Source organism: Leuciscus leuciscus (assembly GCF_965113295.1).
Source record: "Leuciscus leuciscus genome assembly, chromosome: 10".
Taxonomy (NCBI): Eukaryota; Metazoa; Chordata; class Actinopteri; order Cypriniformes; family Leuciscidae; genus Leuciscus; species Leuciscus leuciscus.
The window spans coordinates 3,895,630-3,920,850 of record NC_138734.1 but is presented as its reverse complement, the minus strand read 5'-3'; the positions used below and the strand labels follow the sequence as shown (position 1 = coordinate 3,920,850).

Genomic DNA, 25,221 nt, shown 5'->3' with positions numbered 1-25,221 from the left:
ACTACGGCCCCTTACTTGATCATCGCTTATCCTGCAATATAACACATTGCAAAATCGCTGCTACTGTAAAACGATATATATCGTGCAGGCCTAAATGAGGCCTGAAACTGATCTGAGAATATCAGAATTCATGCTTTACACGTTCGGGTCATTTCCGATCTGTGCCACATGGCAGGAAAAAATCGGAATTCCATGTAATGCAAATGCAGCCTTAGACACTGAATACCATTGTTCCCAGCACTACAACCACACAATCCACTAGTGAAAAAAAGAAGTACACTTTAACATACTTTTAAAAAGAGTATTCTTACGGAATAATATACTTTAAAATAACTGAAAAATGTGTTCAGTTATGTACATTTAAATGAAAAGTTATACATGCATGTTATGTACAATTAAATTAAAATATATGATGAACAAATAATTAATTTATATTAATTACAATTGTAAAAAAAAAAAAAAAAATGTTGGTGTTTTTACAAAGAAGCTTCTCCACAGAATGTGTCGAAGTTGTGACAGCTCTGTCGGCTAACTTGAAATGCTACTACTATTCCGTGGATGTTTATTGATATATAAATGTGTTATGGACTAAATACTTCACTGAATTGGATTGTCTGGACCCTTTACAGTGTAACTAAACCATTTTTGTTGGAGTGTAATGGATCAGTGGACTAACAGGAGGCTTCATAGGTAAGTTTCTTCCGTTTTGTGGTTGTTTATTTTGATGTAGGTGGTCTGACAAAGACACAGATTGTACCCGCTGTGTTGACTGTATCTTAAAGTGGTTTACATCGTTCGAATCACGAGTATCTCAGCTTTCCAAAGATATGTAACATGTTTAAAAAAAAAATTTGAGTTTTGTCTTTCAAGAAGTTAAACCTCTTTCACATAAAATTTACTTAAGTACATCTTTATGTGTAATTTCATAACTCAAACAAGTAATTTATGTGCTTTAGTTCTTTAAAGCAAAAGACACTGAAAAAGACACATTTAAAATGCTCTAAAACTTTTAATTTGACATTATTAACAATGCAAGTGCTTTTTGTAAGTGTACTTAAGTGTGTTAAGAAACACAGTCATGAAACTGTACTCTCTTTAAGTACACTTAAGTGGCCTTTTAGTTCATATATTATCTGAAAGTACAGTTTAAAAAAGATATGTTTAAGATTAAGATATATTAGGCTATTATATCCGGAGTTTCAAAACATTGCATCAAATGTTTTTGAGCTATTAAAAGGCCCCGGGGTCCCTCAGATATCGAATAGAAAATGATGGTTAAGGCAAATGCTCATTTGTAATCACTTTGGATAAACCAATCTGTTAAATGACTAAATGTAAATGCATTTGCAACTAACCTGACCTTAAGCTAGGTAATAAAAATGGTTTCTCTCACTTGTGTGTCAGATGTCTCCATCTTTAGACATCGAAACAAACAGAAGCAGGATGTGCACAAAAAGAGCGCCCCATATCTACCTCTTCTCCAAAATGTGCCGTGCGATCAGTGTGTGTGCGCTCTTACCTGCACTTCACAGCGTGTGGGAAGGAAAGACCAGTTCAGGATTGGCACAATTTTTAAGAGAGTGTGGGTGCGCTGAGCACAACACAGCGTTCACATTATCAGTGCTCAATAATATCTTAGCTTTCAGAGAATAGTTTCAGAATTCAAACGCTGTCGGCAAACAAAAAAAGCAACAGATTTGTTGGCACATGAAAACAGTTCAAGTGTGTAAAGAGAGCTGATTTTGCTATTGCAATTATGGAAAAAAGCAGCAGCTCTTATCTGAGCCAAAAATTGCACGCAAGCATCATGATGATGCAGCATCAAACTGCAGGAGAAAATGATTTAAGAGCAACCACTTCGCCAGCTCTACTATCATTTGCATACACTTTTCATGCAAGGCACCAACAGTGATTACTGGCGCATTTAAATATCACACAAATCTGCCATTTTCCAGCCGATGGGTCATTTACACCTGAATTTTAAATGTGAAAATATGCTACTAACTACTCTTATGGTAAGCACTGATGGAGGCATCAAGCTTGCAATCTTTATGTCGGATCTTTGACACAAACATGCGTATACCCACATCTACAGGCATGTTTGGACAAGGTGTCCCATGGATAACTTGCACTGACCTTGTTTTTGGTTGTCATATAAACAGATATTCTTTGATTATGTAACTGCGTGTTGCATAACACACACTAGGATGACCAATCAGGTGTGACAAAGCAATGCATCGTGGTTCTGCACTGATTCTGCAGGGGAAATGAATCCGCCGCTGTTCAGACACTCCAGCCTGTGAAGAAGAGGGCCAGTGACGCACTTGAATGACTCTGTTGTGCCCTTAACTACTTCACAATCACAAGTGGCCATCCTTCCCTACAGAGAGAAACTGCAGCTGCAATTTCTGTCTGCACAGACTTGGAACTAACATATAGGAGAATGTGGAGGAGAACTGGATGACAAAAGGGCTGAAGAATAACATGTGCATCTTAATAGTCCTTACAATTACAGACTAAACATAGTCTGTTCCAAAACATAGTGACCAGTCTCATGCTCATCACGAATCAGACTCGTCCTAAAGAGATGGCACAGCTTCGGATACTTTTAAGGAAATTATATACTTAATTATAAACTGAGAGTATATTCGGAAAGTTTTAATTGAGTGTTATTTACAATGAAAAGAAAACTGATTAGAGTGTTTTTAGAACTTTACATCTTTATATGTACAGTAATTTCATAATTATATTGTGTTTGAAATATGGTTAAAGTGTAGGCCTACCTTTTTATTAACAGTAATCTTGTAATAAATGCAAGTACAGTGGATATAAAAAGTCGACACAACCCTGTTAAGATGCCAGGTTCTCGTGATGTAAAAGAATGAGACAAAGATAAATCATGTCAGAACTTTTCCCACCTTTAATGTGACCTATAACGTGAACAATTCAATTGAAAAACAAACAAATCTTTGAGGGGGGAAAAATAAAAAAATAATAAACTCACAATAACCTGGTTGCATAAATGTGCACACCCTTAAACGAATACCTTTTGAATTGATTACAGCACTCAGTCTTTTTGGGCAGGAGTCTGTTAGCATGGCACATCTTGACATGGCAATATTTGCCCACTCTTCTTTGCAAAAGCGCTCCAACTCTGTCGGATTGCGAGGACATCTCCTGTGCACTGCCCTCTTCAGATCACCCCACAGATGTTCAGTTTGATTCAGGTCTGGGCTCTGGCTGGGTCATTCCAAAACGTTAACCTTCTTCTGGTGAAGCCATGCATTTGGATGTGTGCTTTGGGTCGTTGTCGTGCTCAAAGGTGAACTTCCTCTTCAGCTTTCTAACGTGCGCCTGAAGGTTTTGTGCCATTATTGCCTGGTGTTTGGAACCGTTCATAATTCCCTCCACCCTGACTAATGCCCCGGTTCCAGCTGAAGATAAACCGGTGCTGCCCCCACCATGCTTCACTGTGGGTACGGTGTTCGTTGGGTGATGTGCAGTGTTGTTTTTGCGCCAAACACACCTTTTGGAATTTTGGGCCTTCCGTCCACACTGAGACGGCGTTTTTATTAATGAAAACGAAGCTTTTTGAAAACGCACTCCAAAGCGTATACATTTGAAAACGCCGTTTTTGCGTCGTAGTGTGGACTGTGAAACCGGAGGGATTTAAAAACGATGACGTAAATTTAGTCATGTGACGCATATTGTACCAATAGATATTCATGTTTATACCAGTATTGTGCCTGTTATGTGCTATTCACTTTCACACTGTTGCTAAAAAATATTCTACATTGCACACTCTTCATATCACAGTCCTGCAAAGATGACAGAATTTAGCCTACTCTTATTTGCTGTCCTGCGGTGATACATGAGAGCAGTTGCGTTTTAGACCAAACATATGGTGTCTGCGTGCGACCTGGACGCATCAGTGAATGGTGAGATATTTTACTAAATAAAATTATCCTGTCAGAAGAATTGCGCGATAACTTCATTATTTATTTTTCCATCTGAATCATATCAGTGAGCTTTTGTGGGGTTTTACACATGCGCAGTAAAGGTGAATTGAGCGTTTTCAGGCGTTTTTCAAAAGTTTCTCATCCACACTGAAACGTCCGAAAACGCTAGTGTGGACGGAGAGCGTTTCTAAACGAAAACGCCGTTTTCAAATGTATCCGGATTAATGTAGACGTAGCCTAAGAAAACGTCAGAAAAAATCCTATTTGAACAGCTGAAGTTTATTTGTGATTAATCAGAGTCACTTTAAATGATGGCAGGTGTGTAATGACTTCTATTTAACACGAGTTTGAATGTGATTGGTTAATTCTGAACACAGCCACATCCCCAGTTATAAGAGGCTGTGCACACTTATGCAACCAGGTCATTGTAAGGTTTTTATTTTTCATTTGTCCCCGTCAAAGATTTCAGTTTGTTTTTCAATTGAATTGTTCACATTATAGGTCACATTCAAAGTGAAAAAGGTTCTGACATGATTTATCTTTAACTCATTCTTTTACATCACAAGAACCTGCCATTCAAACATTTTAACAAGGGTGAGTAGACTTTTTATATCCACTGTTGCCTAGTATTATATAAATATACGTTTAAGATTTGAAGTACAAAAGTAAAAAAAAAAAGCCTGGTTTGTGAATGTATCATTTAGTCCAGTGTGTTAACTAATAATTCCAATGTTTTTACTAGATTAATTTAACACATAGACACATCTATGCCTCATTAGTGGTTTCTATGGGCCGCTATGCATTAAGCCGTCCGCCATACTCAACGATCAAAGCCGGTCCGTGAATATTTCGAGAGCAAGTTGACTGAGCATCTACAACCACAGTAAGACTTAAGCGTCAGCTAACACAACATTAAACAGTTACCATAGTAAAAGTGAAAACATTAAAAAGCACCGTAGTATAAACCGTAGTTGTATTGAGTAAATACATAAAAACACAAACCAACACATTCTCACCTGTGAAAGGTTATCCCATTTCTTCGGGAATTTAAATCTCGGGCGGGTTCACTACCAAGCTATGCAATGTTGTGGCATCGAGTCTTATTCTGTGTTCGAAATTTTTCACTATTTCACATTCACTATTCCCTACATTAGTCCACTAATATCATCCACTTGAAGGAGTGAATGAAAACGAGTGAGTGAATTCGGACACCGAGTGCGCATGAAGTGCTGCCGCTTTTGCATAGTTTGTGCTTACTGTTTACCCAGACAGCATCACAGTGTCGGCCCACATCTGGTACACATGGAATCCAGATGTGGGCCGGATCTGGGCCGACGCTATGTTGCTGTCTGGGTAATAAATAATCAATGAAAACTTAGCAATCTGGCAGCTCCAGTAGTAAGATTAAAAGATTAATAACTCTGTCATGGAATCTATGTATAAACCTCAATTAAGCAATTGAATAATCGGTTAAAAAGGAATTTATACCTGTATGATATTACGCTGTAGCCATGTTGGGCCAGCGGTTTGGAAAATGAATGGATGGACATGCGACTCTCACCGTGCATTATGGGTATTCTCTAGCCGCTGAACATACGATTGTAAACTCGTTATTGCTTTGCATTGTGGGATTGATTGAGTGCACTTGGTAACGTCCACTATGGTTTCAGACGCCACTACAAATGGCTGTTCCCTCAAATAGTGCCGTTTAAAGGTAAAGGGGACGATTTCAGACACAGCCTTACTGTGAGTGACGACACGCTGACCGTCGACGTGTCTGGAGCGGTCGAGTGTAGCATCTACCTATGGACCAAATGTGCCAGAGAAACAAGCGATCAGCCATGTTAAGAAATATTGTTTTTGAACTTCCATTTTTGCGGTAGCTCTGTATATTTCTATGCCGAAGAGCGTTTAGCTGCATGGTGAATAGCGGATTTACTTATTGTAGAGTTACTGAAACTTATCATGAGCATTGTAATGTTTAAAGCAGATGTCATAATAAATGTCAGTAGACTGTGAAGTTTATAAAACAAGCTGTTCATTCAGAAATCCGTAAGATCTTACCTTCATGCTGTGGAAATACAAAACAGAAGACCGAACACAACAAGCGCAGTGCTAAAAAGGGGCAGGGCTACATACATATCTGTGACTGAACAGATCTGATTCCAATGATTTCAGAACAAATGGACATTTCTTGGACATGTTAGCATGTTGCTAAGCTAACGGTGTAGTTCTAAGAAGCATAAAGCAAACATCACACACACATATTTTGTATAAATATCATCTTTATTATTGTTCTATTTCTTTGTCTATACAACATTGAATGAAATATTGTATTAATCATTATTCTCCCACTTTGTCCACCATTTTGGATGCATTTATCCATGGAACTTTGTGCAATCTATTGTGACTTGTGAGATTGCCTGTCAGCAAATAACAGGTAAGAGTCTTAACTTCTAGAACAGTCTTTGTTTCTGGTGTGTACATGTGATGCCTTCATATGCAACCTCCAATTATGGGTCTGATTTATGAAAGCCGATGGTGCGTGGTTTGCGTCATTCATTTGAATGACACCAAAAGTTCACCTCTCACTAGGTATTGTTTGCTGTATTGGGCTGCCGAGTCCAAACGAGACATTGCCGTCTGGAAAGTGTATTCAGCACTGACAAATCTCCAGATGTTCCTTCCTCTGTGAAGCTCTGAGTAATGAATATGACTCAAACAAAAAAGGCAGCTTCCTTCACTTCAAATAGAAACAATATCCATAAAGCAGAAAGTGAACATACGGCCATCATGTACATGTGATGTGCTTCACTGCAAGCATTTAGACTCGTGTTTCACTCTCCCTGTAAACAGACCTCGCTCACACTGTCACGTAGATGAATCGCCCTCTTCAGGCTGTGCGAGGTTTTGCTACAGATCTTCTGGTGATGACTTCACAATCACTTATGCTCAGAGGAAAATTGGGTGACACTTTATTTTAAGGTGTCATTGTTACAGTGTAATATTAATTAACTACATTTACTTACTGTAGGGTTAGGGAAGGATTAGGGTTTGGTTGAGGGTTAGTTGCATGTATTTATGCATCATTTACTATGGTAAGTAACATATGTAACAAGGTCACTGTAAAATAAAGTGTTACTAAAAATGTTATCTTAAATATAGAATCTCTAAATTGAAATATCCGATTAATCACAAAATTAAAGAGACTCACTTTAAAAGTTTAGCTGATATCTACCCTTCTAAGTGAGTGCATAAGTGTTCGATTTAACTTTGAAACTGCAGTAAATTCTGTTAAAAAAAATTCGATTGCAAACTCTATTGACTTTCTGTACAAAGTGCAGATTTGGTTATCTGAAAACAAGGTTGCTGTTCTTCATCTGACCTTGTCCTTTGCAGATATTGAATATGGGAACTGTGAAGAAGAAGGCCGTATAGGAGACGCGTGTGAGATCACTAGGATCTTTTTCTAAGGAGAAACATCCAAGAAGCAGGAGATAGCACAAGCACAAGTCTCCATTTGTTCTCCATTAAATCTTGCCAATGAAAAACAAGATTTACTTTCATTTTATTAAATACTTTTGAGGTTAACAAAATATCTAGTGGTGATATTAAAAAAAGAATAAAAGAAAAAAATCCCGAAAGAAAAAAAACATTGTTAAAAAAATCTGACAAAAATGTGGAAATCACATAGGGTGAGAGCTTCACAGCTTGTGTGAAGTCCGAAGATGAAGATATTGTTTGTAGTGTTGTATTTACATGCACTCATGTTTGTTCTTACGTGTGAACATATACATGTGCTCATGTTTGCTGTCAAGAATGAGGATGAAGATATAAAATGGCCCCCTGGTCTTCCAGTCTCTTAAGAACTTGACCCTCTTGGCTGATATCATGGTAGGAATTCTGAAACAACAAGGACATCCAGTAAAGCAAAGCAATGTTTTTTATAGAATTAGTTTTAATTCATCAATTTGTTTTAATTAATTGGTAATACTTTTTTTCAATAGTCCACTTCACAGCTCTGCAACTTTGCAACTACATGTCAACTAGCAGTCATTAGAGTATTAGTAGACTGATGCTTAATATCTTCTAAAGGTGATGATACACAAGGCAACTTTTTGAGAAATATTGCTGGGCAATGTTGCCGTCAACGGGCCACCAGACGAGACACAGGGCCCACGGCCGATCTAAATTATCCAGATGGAAATTTATTTCCCAGTTTCAATGGGAAAGTGCCCAAGAAACAATCGACCGGCGAGATTGCCCAGCAACATTGCTCAAAAAGTTGCCCTGTGTATCATCACCTTAACACTTTATTTTGATGCTCCTCAACAGACATTCAGCTGACTATAAATAACTTTGCAAGTACATGTCAACTTATTCTACTAACCTGAGCCCTAACACTCTACTAATACTCTAATAAGTTGACTTATAGTAGTTGCAAAGTGACTAATAGTCAGCTGAATGTCTGTTGAGGAGCATCAAAATAAAGTGTTAGCAGATATTAAGCAGACACTCTACTAATACTCTAGTGAGAGTTAGTTGACATGTCTGAGGTGGACTATCAAAATAAAGCCCAGATTTTTTGTTTGTTTTTTCATTTAAAAGAACCAACCTTCATGGACTTCATTGTTTCTTTTCCATAATAGTGGATGGGCTGTTTCTGGTTTCGGGACTCTGGATATCCGAATCCAGCGACGTGCACAACGTCACAGTAGTTCAATGCCACAAATATTGCCAGAATACCAGTGGTGGGATGGATTGGTTTCTGATGGAGAAACAGAGGAAGTGCTGTTTAGATAATGTCTGTTTAATAGTGTTTGTCCTCCTGCAGGGGGCGGCTGAAGACAGCTTTAACTTTCCTATGAATGCTTCAACACTTGGATTTTAGCCCAAGTCATCTATATGAATCTATAACCGATTTTAGTCATTTTTTCTATGCAAATAAGTCCAATCAAATGCTCTCTCTCTCTCCACTAAGGTCCACCTGCAACCGTCCAGCAAGAAACCTGACATAATGGCTATCTTTGAAAAATCTATGATATGTCCTGCACAAACCTTAATAGGACATAAGTACGTCAACATAGGACATAAAAATTTTATGAGGTTTTAAACTTCTTGTCATTTTATAAGCATTGTAAAAAAACGTCAAACACACACCCATGCTGCAATAAAAACAATGCAATAAACCACTTAAAATGTATTCGCTGTGAATTTTTGCCAGGAATCACCTTTTGTATGTTGGAAAATTTCTGCTTAGTGGAACGCTATGGAAAGTAATGCATCTTGGCTTTTTCCAGCCCTGACTGCTTAAGTTGCATCTATCTCTCTTTTTCCAAGCCATTAGCTTTTCCGCATTGCTCCATGATTTCCGTAGCTACTGATCCGTTCAGTCCCACACAAATTATCCTCTCTGAACACACTTGTATACATCTCCTCAAAGATGCGAATATCAGCCTCCATTTCAACAAGTCACCATTTTCACATCATGTTCAAATTAAAACAAGAGACTTCCTAGTTTCTTCTTCTTGTTAATGGTCTTTCCTTTCCAGATGGGGCTGTAAACATTTGCCACTGTGCTCCGTGTTACTCATACACAACATTTACAAATATCAAGCTTGATAAGATTTAAATGATAAAACAATATTATGTATTCAACATTAAAGACAGAATTTTGCTTGTCAAATGGTAGAATATGTTCACAGATGAAATACTATCATGAACTATAACTGTAGAAGAACTGACTTCATATTACCAAAACAACAGTTGATTAAAGTCAAAATGAATTTGAAAAAAGTCAAGTCAAAATGAAAGAAAAAATGAATTAGGATTAGAATTGGAATTAAATTAGAATCAGCATCACTCGGTTATATTTTAAATTATAAATATTAATTTTTTAAATGTCCAAATACTGTTTTTGTGCCCTGTAAATAATCATTTGTGTGCCTTGTAAATGGTAATAATAATAATAATAATAATAATACCCACGACCCTACAGAGGATTAGTGGTTTGGACAATGGATTGAATTATAATATTAATAATAATAACAGGGATAGATTGTCTTCTATTGTGATTCTAGATAATTACTTTTTTATTATTATTATTAAACATAAAATAAACAACAACAAAAACTAAATTGACCCTTTAAAGATTTTATAAATGTAAATGCCAATTTTTTTATAAATTCCCTGGTATTTACATGGTTTTCTATGACTGTGAACCCTGAATAAACAACTAATGTAACAAAGTAGTGTTCTGCTTCTAATTTTAGAAGTCAGCAGTTCTGCTAACACTTCCTGTTAAAGGCTCTCTGTCTCTCGACACAAAGGGTGAGAGTCGGTAGACTGCGGTTGGTTGGTAGTGCAGTAAGTGTCCAGGTTAAGAACGAGTTTGGGCAGCAGTATGTTGATGTCTGTTTTTTTGACTGATAGCTCCAGAAGCGAGCGTGGATGTGCACGTGTGTTTCCCCCATGTTTATTGACAGAGTACGGCTCTGTTTGCCACCCTCTCAAGCATGATGTCTCTGTGATTCTGGCTGTCGGCCCAGAGTTAGCGGGGGTCCCTGTCAGCGAGGATCACGGGAGGACAACCTTCTTAAGCAGCCCGAGGAATGTAAAGAAGTACATCTGTTGCACGTGTGTCTGCGGTGTCTGGCCAATCACAGCCCTCCAAACAAGCTCAATAAATGGACACCTGACAGACATATGTAGAGGGTTGTGCCTCCAAAAAATACAAAAGTTCACAGAGAGGAAAGAGGATGTATGTGTTTAGAGAGAGCGAGAGAGAGAGAGAGAGATCTAGAGAGAGAGCGAGAGGGAGAGAGTTTGGTTGGGACAAGGTGCAGAGCACTGAGCTTGTTTTTTGTATTTCCTTGCTGTCACTAGCCTTTGACAACATGTACCAGAAATAAACAGACACATTTCTAATTATATTTCTTTGTAAATCTCTGTGGCTGTACCAGGATACTTGAGGTCTCCGACCACGGACACTTGAGTTCTCCGACCACGGATACTTGAGTTCTCCGACCACGGATACTTGAGTTCTCCGACCACGGATACTTGAGTTCTCCGACCACAGATAATTGACCGTACAAACATTTCACAATAACAAATATCTTGGCTCTCACAAAAAGAAACAAGCAGAATCCAAAATTAACACACGAGTGAAACTTGGCTTTGGTGAGGTAAACGTTTGCCAATTTGACCGTTCGCAAAGACCCGCCCCCTTTAGCTACTAACAGCGCCCCCTACCGTATAACAGTGGAAACACGGAGAGCCAGAAATGTACGTCAATGGCAGTGAAAGAGTTAACCCTCTGAGGTCTGAGGGGTTTTTGGGGTCCTTGAGATGTTCTGACATGCCCTGACATTTGTGCTTTTTTCAGTTGCTTATAAACATATTAATGGCAAAGGTATAATTACACTCTATTTAGCACAAACAGGGCTACCATAATATGTGAGCAACATGCATGTACATGTTTGTATTTTTGAGAGAATAATGTTTATGCATGGTTATTGAAAAAACTAAAAACTAAAGTTTCTGAAATAAGGCCACAAAACACATACTAATACGTGTCAATAAGACTTTTGACTAATTGATGTCGTTGCCTAGAGTTTTTTCTTCAAAATGATGTGAAAATCATCCTGCCCTTATCATTCACATAACACAATACATTGATTTAAATCTTGTAAAACACTTTTTGTTTGTAAAGGCAATATGCGCAAGGGGCGTCAACCATTCAACAGCATCATGCATATGTAGTGGTTCACACCTCAGGAGACAATGATCATACACTCGATTTAATTAATCATACACTCGATTTAATTATATCACACGGAACCGATCCAACCGATATAGATATCATTCCACAAAGTGATGAAGTCACTGATCACTACATGGTAACTTGCATATTACGTACTGCTGTAATATGTCATGCGGCGTCGCGTTATCAACCAGGCAGAACAATCCTCCCATCCACCATAGATAATTTCTCAAATTGCTTATCTAATCTGTCTCAGCTGCTGCCTGAACCCAAACAAACAGATGAACTAGAAGAACTAACTAGCACTATGAGCACCATTCTCTCTAGAACATTGGATGTGGTTGCACCTATTAAATTAAAAAAGGTCAGAGAGAAAAATAAAGCACCATGGTATAACAATACTACGCATGTTTTAAAGAGAGAAACCCGTATTTTAGAGCGTAAATGGAAACAAACTAATTTAGAGGTCTTTAGAATCGCGTGGAAAGACAGTATGTCACGTTATAAAAAGGCCCTAAAAGCTGCCAGGGCTGAGCACCTCCGCAAACTAATAGAAAACAACCAAAACAATCCAAGGTTTCTATTTAACACCGTGGCTAGACTAACAAATAAACAGACGTCACCCGAACAAAATATCCCGTTACAGTTCAGTAGTAATGATTTCATGAACTACTTCACTGAGAAAATAGAAAGCATCAGAACCACAATTATAAACGTTCAATCTTCAATCGCGCCTTACAATTCAGCTTCAATTATCACCCCGAAAGAACAATTACAGTGCTTTACAACTATAGAACAAAAAGAGTTAAATAAACTTATCACTTCATCTAAAACAACAACATGTTTATTAGATCCTATACCAACTAAACTACTGAAAGAAGTGTTATCTGTAGTGGAAGAGCCTCTCCTCAATATTATTAACTCGTCTTTATCTTTAGGTCATGTTCCAAGAACATTTAAACTGGCAGTTATAAAACCTCTCATTAAGAAACCACAATTAGATCATAATAATCTAGCAAATTATAGACCCATTTCAAATCTTCCATTTATGTCTAAAATATTAGAAAAAGTGGTGTCCGCTCAACTGGGCTCTTTCTTGCAACAAAATGATATCTATGAAAAGTTTCAGTCTGGATTCAGACCGCATCATAGCACTGAAACTGCGCTCGTTAAAATCACAAATGATTTACTTTTAGCTTCTGACCAAGGCTGTATCTCAATACTAGTTTTACTTGATCTTAGTGCTGCGTTCGATACTATTGATCACACAATACTCTTAGATCGACTACAAAATTATACTGGTGTTCAAGGACAAGCACTAAGCTGGTTCAAATCATACCTATCTGACCGCTACCATTTTGTCTATTTAAATGGAGAAAAATCGATCATAACTCCAGTAAACTATGGAGTGCCGCAGGGATCTGTATTAGGCCCCCTGTTATTTTCAATATATATGATGCCACTTGGAAATATTATAAGGAAACATGGAATTAGTTTCCATTGTTATGCTGATGACACTCAAATATATATTTCATCACGGCCGGATGAAAACGCTACATTTTCCAAATTGACAGAGTGTGTTAAAGATATAAAAGATTGGATGACGCGTAATTTTCTTTTATTAAATCCAGACAAGACAGAGGTAATACTTATCGGTTCAAAAAACCGCCCACAAAACCTCGCACAATACAACTTTAACATCATAGGATGTCCTGTTACTTTATCCTCTACAGTAAAAGACCTGGGTGTTATACTCGATTGCAACCTGTCTTTTGAAAATCATATTTCTTATGTTACAAAAACAGCCTTTTTCCACCTTAGAAACATTGCTAAGCTACGTAATATGCTATCAGTTTCTGATGCAGAAAAGTTAGTTCATGCATTCATGACCTCGAGACTGGATTACTGTAATGCTTTATTAGCCGGTTGTCCTGCATCCTCAATAAACAAGCTACAGTTAGTCCAAAATGCCGCCGCTAGAGTTCTTACGAGATCAAGAAAATATGATCATATAACACCGATTTTATCATCACTGCATTGGTTACCTATAAAGTTCCGTATTAATTACAAGGTCTTGCTACTGACTTATAAAGCCCTAAACGGCTTAGCTCCAGTCTATTTAACGGATCTTCTATCGCCCTATAATCCATCGCGCTCTTTGAGATCACTAAATTCAAGGCTTTTGGTCATACCTAGGATATCCAGAACCACCAAAGGAGGGAGAGCATTTTCACATTTGGCTCCAAAACTCTGGAATAGTCTTCCTGATACTGTTCGTTGCTCAGACTCGCTCTCCCAGTTTAAAACTAGATTAAAGTCGCATCTCTTCAGCCAGGCATTCATATAATCCTACAGTTCAAACTACAATCCGGCCTCTATCCAATGCCAGAGGAGAACTGGCCCCCGACTGAGCCTGGGTTCTCCCAAGGTTTTTTTTTTCTCCATTAAGGCACCTGATGGAGTTTTAGGACACCATTAGGTCACTTGATGGAGTTTTTCGGTTCCTTGCCACTGTTGCCTTTGGCTTGCTCAGTTGGGGATATTTTGGGGATATTTAATTTAATTTTATCAATCAATAAATTCCTCTTGAAACAAACTTTGTTGTATTATTTTAATTTAATACTGTGAAGCTGCTTTGATGCAATCTGTATTGTGAAAAGCGCTATACAAATAAACTTGACTTGACTTGACTTGACAATGGGGCCCGCATACTTAATGAGCCATTCATTCAGGTGTGTCACCTATAGCCACAAGAAAGAATGCAAGAGCAATATATATACAGTATATATATATATATATATATATATATATATATTCTACCAAATTGGTTCACAGTTGGAAGCATGTCAATTTTTTTTTTTTTTCACAAATTTTGCTTGCAAATTGTATAATATCCAAGGAAAACATGTCTATTAATTGTGCAGTTAATTCTCATACTGTATTTTCAGTTTTGGAATATGTATCCTCTCCCCAAATTTGTCAATAATAAAACACAATAAAAATTATTTAAAGAAAATGCTTATATTTACCTTTTAAAATTTGTTTACATCTACCTTGTAAATATATATTTTTTTATTAAAAAGGTTACAATTACAACAACAATTGAAGTGTAATCTTTCTTTGTAAAAACTAAAGTATACATTTTATCATACATATTTCAAACTTCGAATATAGCCTACATTGACAAAACATACTATATTTAACATATTAGCAAAAATTGGCAAACAAAAGCTTATTTGAGGTGGCAGATATTTTACAGTAAAAATGTGTAATCTATCCAAAACTAATCAACGAAATGTTGTCTTTCATATGTCTGTAACATAGGTCTTTCGTTTTTATTATAAGGAATATAAATGTTAATTTGCAGTTTAATACGTTGCTTATACAAATACATTTTATTTCAACATATTTCAATGGATTTTACTCAGTATAGCAAAATAGTTTGCTAAAAGCAGATCATTTATTCACACACAGAAACGCAATTCAAATTTAAACCGTCTTTTTGCGAGTTGTGGTAAACAGCGCATCTCTGCGTTTATTCATTCACACAGAAACGCGATTTACTTGAGAATGAAAAAAAACTTACTACATTATTCCATCCGTTGCTCCTCGAAATACCAGCACTTCTGAGGTAAGTTTTCCATTATTATTATTCCTCACAGCGCTGCGAGACAGTGTAGACAACTACACTTATCTGAATAAACTTGATGTGTTTTCTCGAGCTGATATGTGGGCGTTCACAGTTTGTATGGGATCGTCTGCGTTTGAATAGCGCGCGCTCTCCGTGGGCGTGGCCGATTATAACGTAATGAGATGAGATGAGCTCGACTGGAATCACTCTCTTCTAATACAGATTTCACAAGATGAGAATATTTGTTTTTTATATAAATTACTTCATTTAAAAGAAGATAATTCAAGCTTCATGCCTGTGTGTCTGTATGCCTGTTTGACTGAGTATTCGCTGAGTTATTGTTCATTTTCGGACGCGTTTCAGAATGGACTTCACTGGCAGAGAGAAGGCAGAACTCGCTTCGTGTTTATTTTTCTTTATTTGGCAAAAAGCACAACACTTTGTTTTTATTGTGAGTATACACAAAAATAATACACATTTAACAGAATCGATTGATGTATGAAACTCCTATGGAAAATCAAAGTCAACAGAGTATTTATGAGTTTCTTTTACATTGATAAAAAAAAAGCGAGCTGGTATCGCCGGCGATACCGTAGACCTCAGGGGGTTAAAGGTGTCATGAACTGCATTGTTTTATTGTTTCATGTTTCCTGGGGTGCACTTATAATGTTAGTACGATTTTTACATAAAAAAATTGCCATAATTTAGAAATAAAAGCCTTTTTTCCTAGCCTGATTTTAGCCCACTGTTTGAAGGGGCGTGTCTGCAGTGAGGCTTCAGTGTAAACGCCCACTGCTGTGATTGGCTAACAGCTCTGCGTATGAAATGGCTAGTATTACATTTGGAACTCTCTCGAAACCTTTTAGCACGTTTTTCTATAACAGCTCTAAATGTTAACTACTCGTGAAAAATGATCATTATAGCATTTCAATTAGATCTATGTCATTATATTTAGATCGTGGCATGAAAGGTTGCAGTGATGAGCATAGACGATCACAGACATGTAAGAAGCGATCTCGTCATTGCAACTCGATTTCTGCACTCTAACGAATGCTTTCATCATAACTAACAGTGCAAACACAATGTATATAAGAGATTCGTTGATTATTACGGGAGTTTTGATGCGAGTCCAGAACTCAGAGACAAACACAAACTGTTTGATTGACAACTCCAGCGCGCGCTGTTTGATTGACAGCTACAGCTATTGTAAACAGAGATTATTAACAGATTTATAATATTAACAGATATATAATAACAGATTATTTACACCCTACTAAGAAAAACAGTGTGAAGTTGACCGTTTAGTCTCTGGTTTGATTTACTGATGACATCTGACTGTACCTACATGAATCATTACATCAGAAATCACTGGTCACAGGTCAGGCATTAGAATGAACAGGGTTACTTGCATGTTGTGGCAATACTGTCGAGTCCATATTGTAAAAGCCTGCGCTTTTTTGGGGACTGATTTACCACAGAATCCAGTGAAATGTTAGCCTGGAAATCCAGACCTAAATCTAAAAGATGAATGGTCTGGTGTCGGCCAATGAAAATCGGCCAGCTCGAGGGGCGGCACCAAGCATGCATTTCAAAAAATCTCACTGCATGCAATTGGATAACACTACGACCAATCACAACAATAAACCCCATACGCTTAGCTACCAGCGGAGCTAACTGGTAGATTAGACTCTTCCGGTCGGCAAAACATCAAAAACGCCCTTCTTGCAAAGGAATGATTCGAGCGCCGTCTTCTGTTCCTCTTTTGGGAAAAAGCCAAGTCTAACTCGTTCATTGTAGCGGCCAAAGCCGTTTCAAACAACTGGTGTTCATCCATAGGCATCTTGCAATGTTTACTAATGACTTCGACGTCACAGCACTGTCGTCTTCTGTTTAGCTCGCTTCTGGCCCGCCTATATCAGATAACCCGATGTGATTGGTGCAGCTCAGATCGAGGGGCATATTTAATGAGCTCCATTGCTCGACACCAGAGTAACTCGCTGAGCAAATTCAACTTGTGCTCTCGCGAGAACTCTGGTTTACCAGGGTAGTGAAATGTACCGAATACAAATAAATAATGTTCAACTGAGACATTCACATTGTTGAAAATAAATATCCACATTCCTAGCATTAGGATCGTTCTGAAGGTAATGTTGTTTTTAGTCCAGTGAGTGACCCTGTGCTCTTCTCTCTTCCTCATCTCACTAACGCCAGTGGCCGGGACCTTTCACTACCTTATTACGTCATCAAGAGGCACATTCATGAACGAGTCATTCGCTGGGCTTCGTAACAATAAAAGCTGATTTTGGAATAACAAGGAAGTTTTCAGTTCTGAAACTTTCACGATATTCTTATAATATGATGACCTCTTGTATGTCAAATTCTCAAGGAAAATTGTATTTCTCAGTGCATGACCCCTTTAAGGCAGACAATTGTAATGTTTCACGTTTTTTGAAGAAATAAATGCAGCATAAGAGACTTCTTTCAAAAATCATGAGTTACAAAAAAGTGTTACAATTCTCCCTTCATGAACATTACATACAATACACTCCGCATGTAACATGTCATTTTTCATGGGAGTGAATCCATGTGGGAAAAAACACCCTCTTTCTCACAAATGAGATTAGAGGAGAGCTGGTGTTCTGCTCACTAATGGAGACTTCCAAGTATCAGGATACACCAAATGTCAACCGACTGGACCCTCTCTAATATTTTTTATTAGCAAGGCACATGCAATTCTGCCTTGGGTAACCTTAATGTCAAGAATCCATATATGATGCATTAACCCTTTAAATCTGGATGTGTCGTCGACGACACAGCCAACCAAGCTGTATTCATGTCACTGTAACTCTTCAACCGTTTGCACTATCAAAATAATTCAAATAGTTCCTGAAAGTAGTTCCTGAAAGTAGACATCATGCGCTTTTCGCCAATATACGGCTTATTACGGTAATGTTATGCTTTCCGTCTGCAAATGACAGCAGCACGGGATGGAAGGATTTGAACAGAGAGATACGACGCACGGCAGGTTAGATGTGCACATACACATGTGTATGTGTGCGTGCCTATGAATGCGTGCATTTGTATGTGTGCGTGTATGAAAAAAAGTGTCCTAAATGAAAACTGTGCAACCCAATGTCACAAAAAAGACTTGTGTAAATGTATTATAGTTCATTTTTCAACTTTAAAGTTTTAGTTCCTTTCGTTCTTGATTTTTTCTGTTTTTTCTAAATAAAAATCAGTACATTTATTCTTGTTTTTTTTATTTTTGTCTATTTAAATTCTATTTACAAACTCACCGCACACAATAATGGTCAATAACTGTAATTTGTTGAAAGCTTATCTTTTTCTGAAAAAGATGACACCTTGCACATGAAGATAGCGCATTGTTTTAGAATTGTACAGTCAAAAAATCTAACTATGTGAAAAACACCTATTTTAGCTTCAGGTTCTAAAGGGTTAAAATGCTTTTTGAGTCTCATTACAATCGTTTCATTACTATCAAATATGCAAGTGCTACAATTTCCATATCTGAAGTTATATCCAGATCTGTTCTACCAAAGTAAGAGCATTTCCATAGTGATAAGAGTGTTTAACATTCCCTGGAGCCGGGCCATGTGTGCAGATCTCACCTGTTGTCGGCGTGGTTGCAAAGGAATTTGCAGAAGCTTGCTGGCTGTTAGGCGAAGAAAATATGGGTCCAGGACACGGATCTGACTGGTCCGGCCAAGCCAGATCTGGGGAGGAGGCTTCCAGAAACCCTTTCGAACCTAAATCAGGCACAGAGAGAAAACAGCTCCTCGTGATTACTGGGAAATCGAGGGGAAATCTGGCACAGGTTTAAAAAAAACAAAAAAAACAAGTGAGACGGACTGACCCTCTTCTCGTTATATAGGATCTCTTTGAGCCAGCGGAGGTCCTGTTGTTTGAAAGGAACCAGGACTAGCAGAGTGTCCGGGTCATTGTGGATATTCGGATTAATGGAGGCGGATTCAGGATAAAACAGACGCAAAGTGGTCTTGTTCCCCACATCCTCCTCATAGCCTCTCACTGGGGCGTCATTCACCCTGACACACAAAGATATGAGGCCATTTATATTAAGGTCAAAGGTCAAATCAGAGCTGGGTATATTGTACATGTTGACCTCAAATCATGTTGGAATAAGCATTGATAATAAGTGTGCGTAGGCTATAATGTCAATGCAATGGACCACAATAATGCAATTCTAATGCAATTTTCAGAGTTGAGAATGTGTCAGTTAAGAAATAACGGCAGAAACAACTTGGTTCTGTGAAGTATTGACTGTGCCGTGTAGTTTGTACACAATTTGTGCTCTGTTGATGACGAATAGTGGTAAAGCTTGCCAGAAAGCACTACTCATTTAGCCGATTTATGAGGTGATAGGCTAGTGCAGCCAAATTGCATTTCCCGTCATTCCCTATGGCAGCAAGAGAATGCTAAAATACATAATAAAGACAATTACAGACCTTATTTACACCATTTGCCATTGATTTTGCAACACTAGTGCTAAAAAAGCTCCCTGATTTGGCAGAAATATGAAATTGCCGAACACATCTATTTTGTCCAGACAAAATCTGTTCGTACATCAGCTCATAATTACGACCTCCGAGCTTGTAAGTAGGACTTGAACGCTGCAATTCATCTCAGCATAAACTGTGTGTGTGTGTGTGTTTCACTCTATGAATGTGGTGCAGACCAGGATAATCTAATTATGTTTATATTACAATAGCTGAAATTTGAATAGCAAGACATTCTTGAGGCCAAGCCAAGTCGGTGATGTCAACAGCATCAATGCTTGAAGAGGCTAATTGAAAACATATAAATGCAACACAATGGGATAAAATTAACTAAACTGGAAAGAGCCACACCTTGTGAAAACTTGAACAAAAAAAGTTCTTATTATGGAAATAATGTGTGAACTAAATGTAATGTTTACTGACACTCAAATGCATGTTATTTATAATTAAATGAAAATGTAGTTCAAATGAATACTGAATGCAATTCGTTTAACTTAGTTAAAGTAGGACTTCAGTACATCTGTATATGTAATTTCATAATTATTTCTATTGTCTTTCAAATATGGTTAAAGTGTTCTGCTGAATTTAGTGACAAGCATTTATAATAAACTAAAATATATAGTTTAATGTCAATTGACTGAAACTTGTATGTCATGTATTTAAATGCATTTGCAATTAAACATTTGCAATGATGAAGTTGCAGTTGCTTTAAATGTAATATCAAATAACAAAATACAGTAAAAATTATAATCAAATGCTTTACATGTGCTTTAGTATATTAGTCAACAAAATAAGTGTATTTCTTTAAAGCATGACAAAAGATTATTTAAAAAAATGATTTAAAATGTACTTTAAAGGGGTCATATAATGCCATTTTTGTACAAGTTAATATGATTCTTAAAGGGATAGTTCACTTTGAAATTAAATTTTGGTATGTTTTAGCTTACCTCAAGGGCATCCAAGATGTAGGTGTCTTTTTTTCCGCAGTAGTTTCAATTTTGATATTTTTAGGTCAAACCGTTCTTGTCTGTCAGTCATATAATGCAGGTCTATGGTCACTGTCTCAAAGAGCAAGCACAGAGTCCAAATTAAAACAATTCCCCATTGTCCAAATTAAACAATTCCCCATCGTAAGTACACATTGATGGCCCAAGACACGAAACGAGCGGTTTGTGTGAGAAAACGAACAGTATTTATATCGTTTTTACCTCTTGAACACAGCTGCGTCCAAATGATCTGAGAGCGCGGGCGGGTAGCCAATGCGACATCTAGTGTATATATCTATACCCGCCCGCGCTCTCAGATCATTTGGACGCAGCTGTGTTCAAAAGGTAAAAACGATATAAATACTGTTCGTTTTCTCACACAAACCGCTCGTTTCGTGTCTTGGGCCATCAATGTGTACTTACGATGGGGAATTGTTTAATTTGGACGATGGGGAATTGTTTTAATTTGAGACAGTGACCATCGACCTGCATTATATGACTGACAGACAAGAACGGTTTGACCTAAAAATATCAAAATTGAAACTACTGCGGAAAAAAAGACACCTACATCTTGGATGCCCTTGAGGTAAGCTAAAACATACCAAAATTTTATTTCAAAGTGAACTATCCCTTTAAGGGTCTAAATGAAAAGTTTGGAATATACTTTAATTAAAAATTCTCATTAGTATTGTAAGAAAACACTAATTTTACCTGGTTTCAGCACGCCATTTAAGTGCAGGGGCCCTATTTTAACGATCTGAAACGCAAGTATCAAGCGCGAAACGCAAGTAACTTTGTGGGCGGATCTCGATAAATGACGCTTGCGCCCGACGCAAATCTAAAATGAGTTGGTCTGAAGTAGCTTCATTATTCATAGGTGTGGTTTGGGCGTAACGTGAAATAAACCAATCAGAGCGACATCTCACATTCCCTTTAAGAGCAGGCGCGCTTGTTCCATGGCGGATTGCTATTATAACGGCGGATTTGCCAGGCGCATGCCAGGAGCGGTTCACAGCCGAAGAGACCGACGTTCTCGTCAGGGCCGTAAAACACAGAGAAGTGACATTGGGGATGGAGAAACACACCCAAATTAGCTTCAGTTAAACAGATGTATAATAATTTGTGTAAATGTGTAAGCTAGATGTATGCCTATTTTTTCACATCTTCATGGACACAACAATGATTTCCCTCATGTGTTAATATTTTTCCTTGTAATAATGTATGGTTTTCTAAAAATGAGAACTGCTGCTTCTGTGTAGATGAGAGAAGCAAAGTGTATGTGCGTTGTGCACACGCTACATTGATTATGGCCAAGCATGCGCCCTTAAAATAGCATATGAATAACATGCGTAGCTAGGTTTACTAGGTTTTTCCTGGTCAGTGGCGGAATTGTTTTCTAAACCTGCAAAATAGCACCAGGGAACGTTTGCGCAGGAACACGCCTCCTCTTTGTGCTGAACCGCCCCCGGGAGCGCAAATGCATTCCCTAGTTTACCGACGTGCGTCTGTGAAGGGAAAAGTCCGCTGTGTGCGGGTGCAAAATAGGAATGATACATGCGTTGGTGTACAAAGTCAATTGCGCTGGGTGCAAGATAGGGCCCATGTGTCTTTAAATGATAATGAGCTTTGCTCACCCCGCCCCTCTGTTCTGTGGGGCGTTTCGACCTGACACAACACACGTGGAGTGTTGCCTTGACAACAGTTGAAGGAATATTTTTTTCTCAGAGTCTCTGAGGAAACATCTGTGCAATGGTCAATTTGAACCGGAGTCGGACCCGGAACAAGATGACGGCCCCGAAAAAGTTCGACAATAAAGGCTCGAACAGGACGTTTCTGAATGGTTGGTTAACGTAATGTCACTTTTATCTATCTTTGTATGTACTGGCAAGGTAGAGTAGTGAGATACGAACGCTATGTGTTTACTGATGTATACGCTGGTTCATTGACAGATTGATGTTACAGCTAATGGTCATGAAAAACTTTTTTTTTCTCTGTAAATGTAGGCTTGTCCGTGATGCGTAACGTTATCTATGCAGTGTTATGTACAACTGTCAGGGCTGAAGCACTGACATGAGGTCACGGCAGGAATGTTTCTTAGCAAAACCAGCTTTATACTGACCCTCGTTTATATATCGCTCAGGGAGGGTCTGTGTTGAAACGCAGCTGTCAATTTGGGAAGGGCGCGGCTCGATTTGAGATGGGAAAATATATAAGGAGATTAAACGAAAACCACTGGATGGATTTTTATCATTATATGATGGTTGTGTAAAAGGCACTGCCAACACACACTTCAGTACAATCAACTTGTAAAAGTGCATGTATCATTATATGACCCCTTTAAAGTAAAACTTTATTCTGCCATTATTGCAAAGTGCACTTTATACAAGTGTACTTAAGTGTTTTAAGAAACATGGTAATGAAAGTGTATTATCTTTTGTTTCATTAACCCTAAAACTGGCAGTGTGATCTGGGTGTAACATAGTTTTTGTCGTCTTTTTTGGGTCGTAAGAATGATTTTTTTCATCAAATCCTTTTATCATTTATCACAGCCTGGTCTGTCTTGAGTATGCTGGTCACATGATTTGTTTAAAAAAAATTGTGATTAATTAGTCAGCCTGACCTAAATCCAAAAAGGCTGCCAGTGGTGCAGGACATTCGATTTTTAGATAAGTAAATATATATTAAATGTACTTTTCTTTTGAAAAAATATGAACATAATTATGAACATTGTCTTAAGGTGCTGAAAAAGACCATTTATAAAAATGTTGTTCATGTTGTTATTTAGCACGTTTTGAAATATATGTTACACCTGAGTCACATTGCCAAAATAAAAAAGGGATTAACCCTTGTTTTTATTTCTGAGAATCTCTTGTTTATTTGTGCCCTTGGAACATGTTAGTGACAATGATTGACTAAGAACTGCTCATGCATAGTTCAAAATGCAAGAAAAATGGACCAATGAACAATTTTTTGCTGCAAATAAAAAACAACAACAATATTACAAACCTGTCATCCCCCTTTTTGAGAATATTTGTAATATTGCACTATCCAAATTTAAATGGTTGTAATTCAAGAATGCTTTAGGAGCTGTACCAAAAATAGCCATTGGGTGTTTTTTGTAACAAATTTATTTATTTTTAGTCTCAATACAGTCTCAGACCTTTCCGACGATATGTGTTTTGTCAAGATTAGAAAAGTTTTTTTTTATTATAAAGTAGTTCAAATAAATTTTGTAATAAGAAACCTGACACCACCCACTAGGTAAATAACTCGCTAAAAGAATTTAAAGTACCATTTTTATGGTAACGCAAGGTCCGATTTCAAACCGGTTTTCACAGGCTGAATCTGAGTTTGTAAGCTTTCCAATGATATATAATATGTCAACATTATATGAGTTGAAGTATAGGATATAATTGTTTTAAACATGCAATGGCAGTTACAGTTATAGATTTGGTCCTTTTTTGTATACCCTAAACAGGCAATGTGAACATCCAAAATACATAACATTTTTTCAAAAATTATTTTGTATATGATTTACTTAAGTCCAGATGATTTAAAAAATGACATGAAATTATTTGTTGCTTATCATTTTCTACTCTTGCCTGTTTAAGGGTTAATATTATAGTATTGTATTAATTAATAATATATAATAAAATGATATATTATTATCTGAAATTACAGTTGAAAAAAATACTTTTAAGATTTGAAGTACACCACAAGTGCATATTCAAATACAATTAAGCACACTTGTTTTCCAGAAGGGATCATTTAGGAATAAAAACACATTAGCATATTAAGGGAGGCAATTGTAATGTGATAAAAAAAAAAAAAAAAAAAAAAAAATGCAGCATAAAACTTCTTTCAAATCATCAGCTAAAAACCAAAGTGTTAAAATTCTCCCTGCTCTCCACTGCTTCATGAACGTTACAGACACTTCAAATACATCCTTATCAACTCATTTTTCACGGAAACCACCCTCTTTCTCACAAATGAGATTAGAGGAGAGCTGGTGTTCTGCTCACTAATGGAGACTTCGAAGCATCAGGATTTGTAACTCAACACCAAATGTCAACCGGCTGGACTCTCCTCCCCCGCCGTGATTAGCTTCTGAGAACACAGCGAGGAGGGGGAGACCATGGAAAAATACACTCAGCCAAATTCTGCCATTTGTTAGAGGCTTACAAGAAATAAAATGGCATTAGTTCATTCCAAGGCTATAAATCGGCTTGAGCAGCAAAGGTTGAGAAACAGTAGCCAAGCAGCGCTCTAATTGCAGGAGGCATTTAGCCTATTATTTGCCACTAAACAGACTTACAATAAAACAAGAATGCAAAATACAAGCCAGACT

At 37.5% G+C, this 25,221-nt stretch overlaps 1 protein-coding gene across 3 annotated transcripts in view; it reads right to left on the bottom strand.

Annotated features, from left to right (window-relative positions):
• Window positions 1-6,224: 6,224 nt before the first annotated feature.
• Window positions 6,225-25,221, bottom strand: part of st3gal4 (ST3 beta-galactoside alpha-2,3-sialyltransferase 4) — a 57,668-nt gene continuing 38,671 nt past the window's right edge. For all 3 annotated transcript variants that reach the window (XM_082182276.1, XM_082182278.1, XM_082182277.1), the window contains 4 exons: window positions 19,227-19,416; window positions 18,982-19,119; window positions 8,575-8,727; window positions 6,225-7,862 (listed from right to left, as the gene is read on the bottom strand). In XM_082182276.1, the coding sequence (XP_082038402.1) occupies window positions 7,773-7,862; window positions 8,575-8,727; window positions 18,982-19,119; window positions 19,227-19,416 (571 nt within the window). In that variant the 3' untranslated portion in view covers window positions 6,225-7,772. The remainder of the gene's footprint in view (window positions 7,863-8,574; window positions 8,728-18,981; window positions 19,120-19,226; window positions 19,417-25,221) is intronic.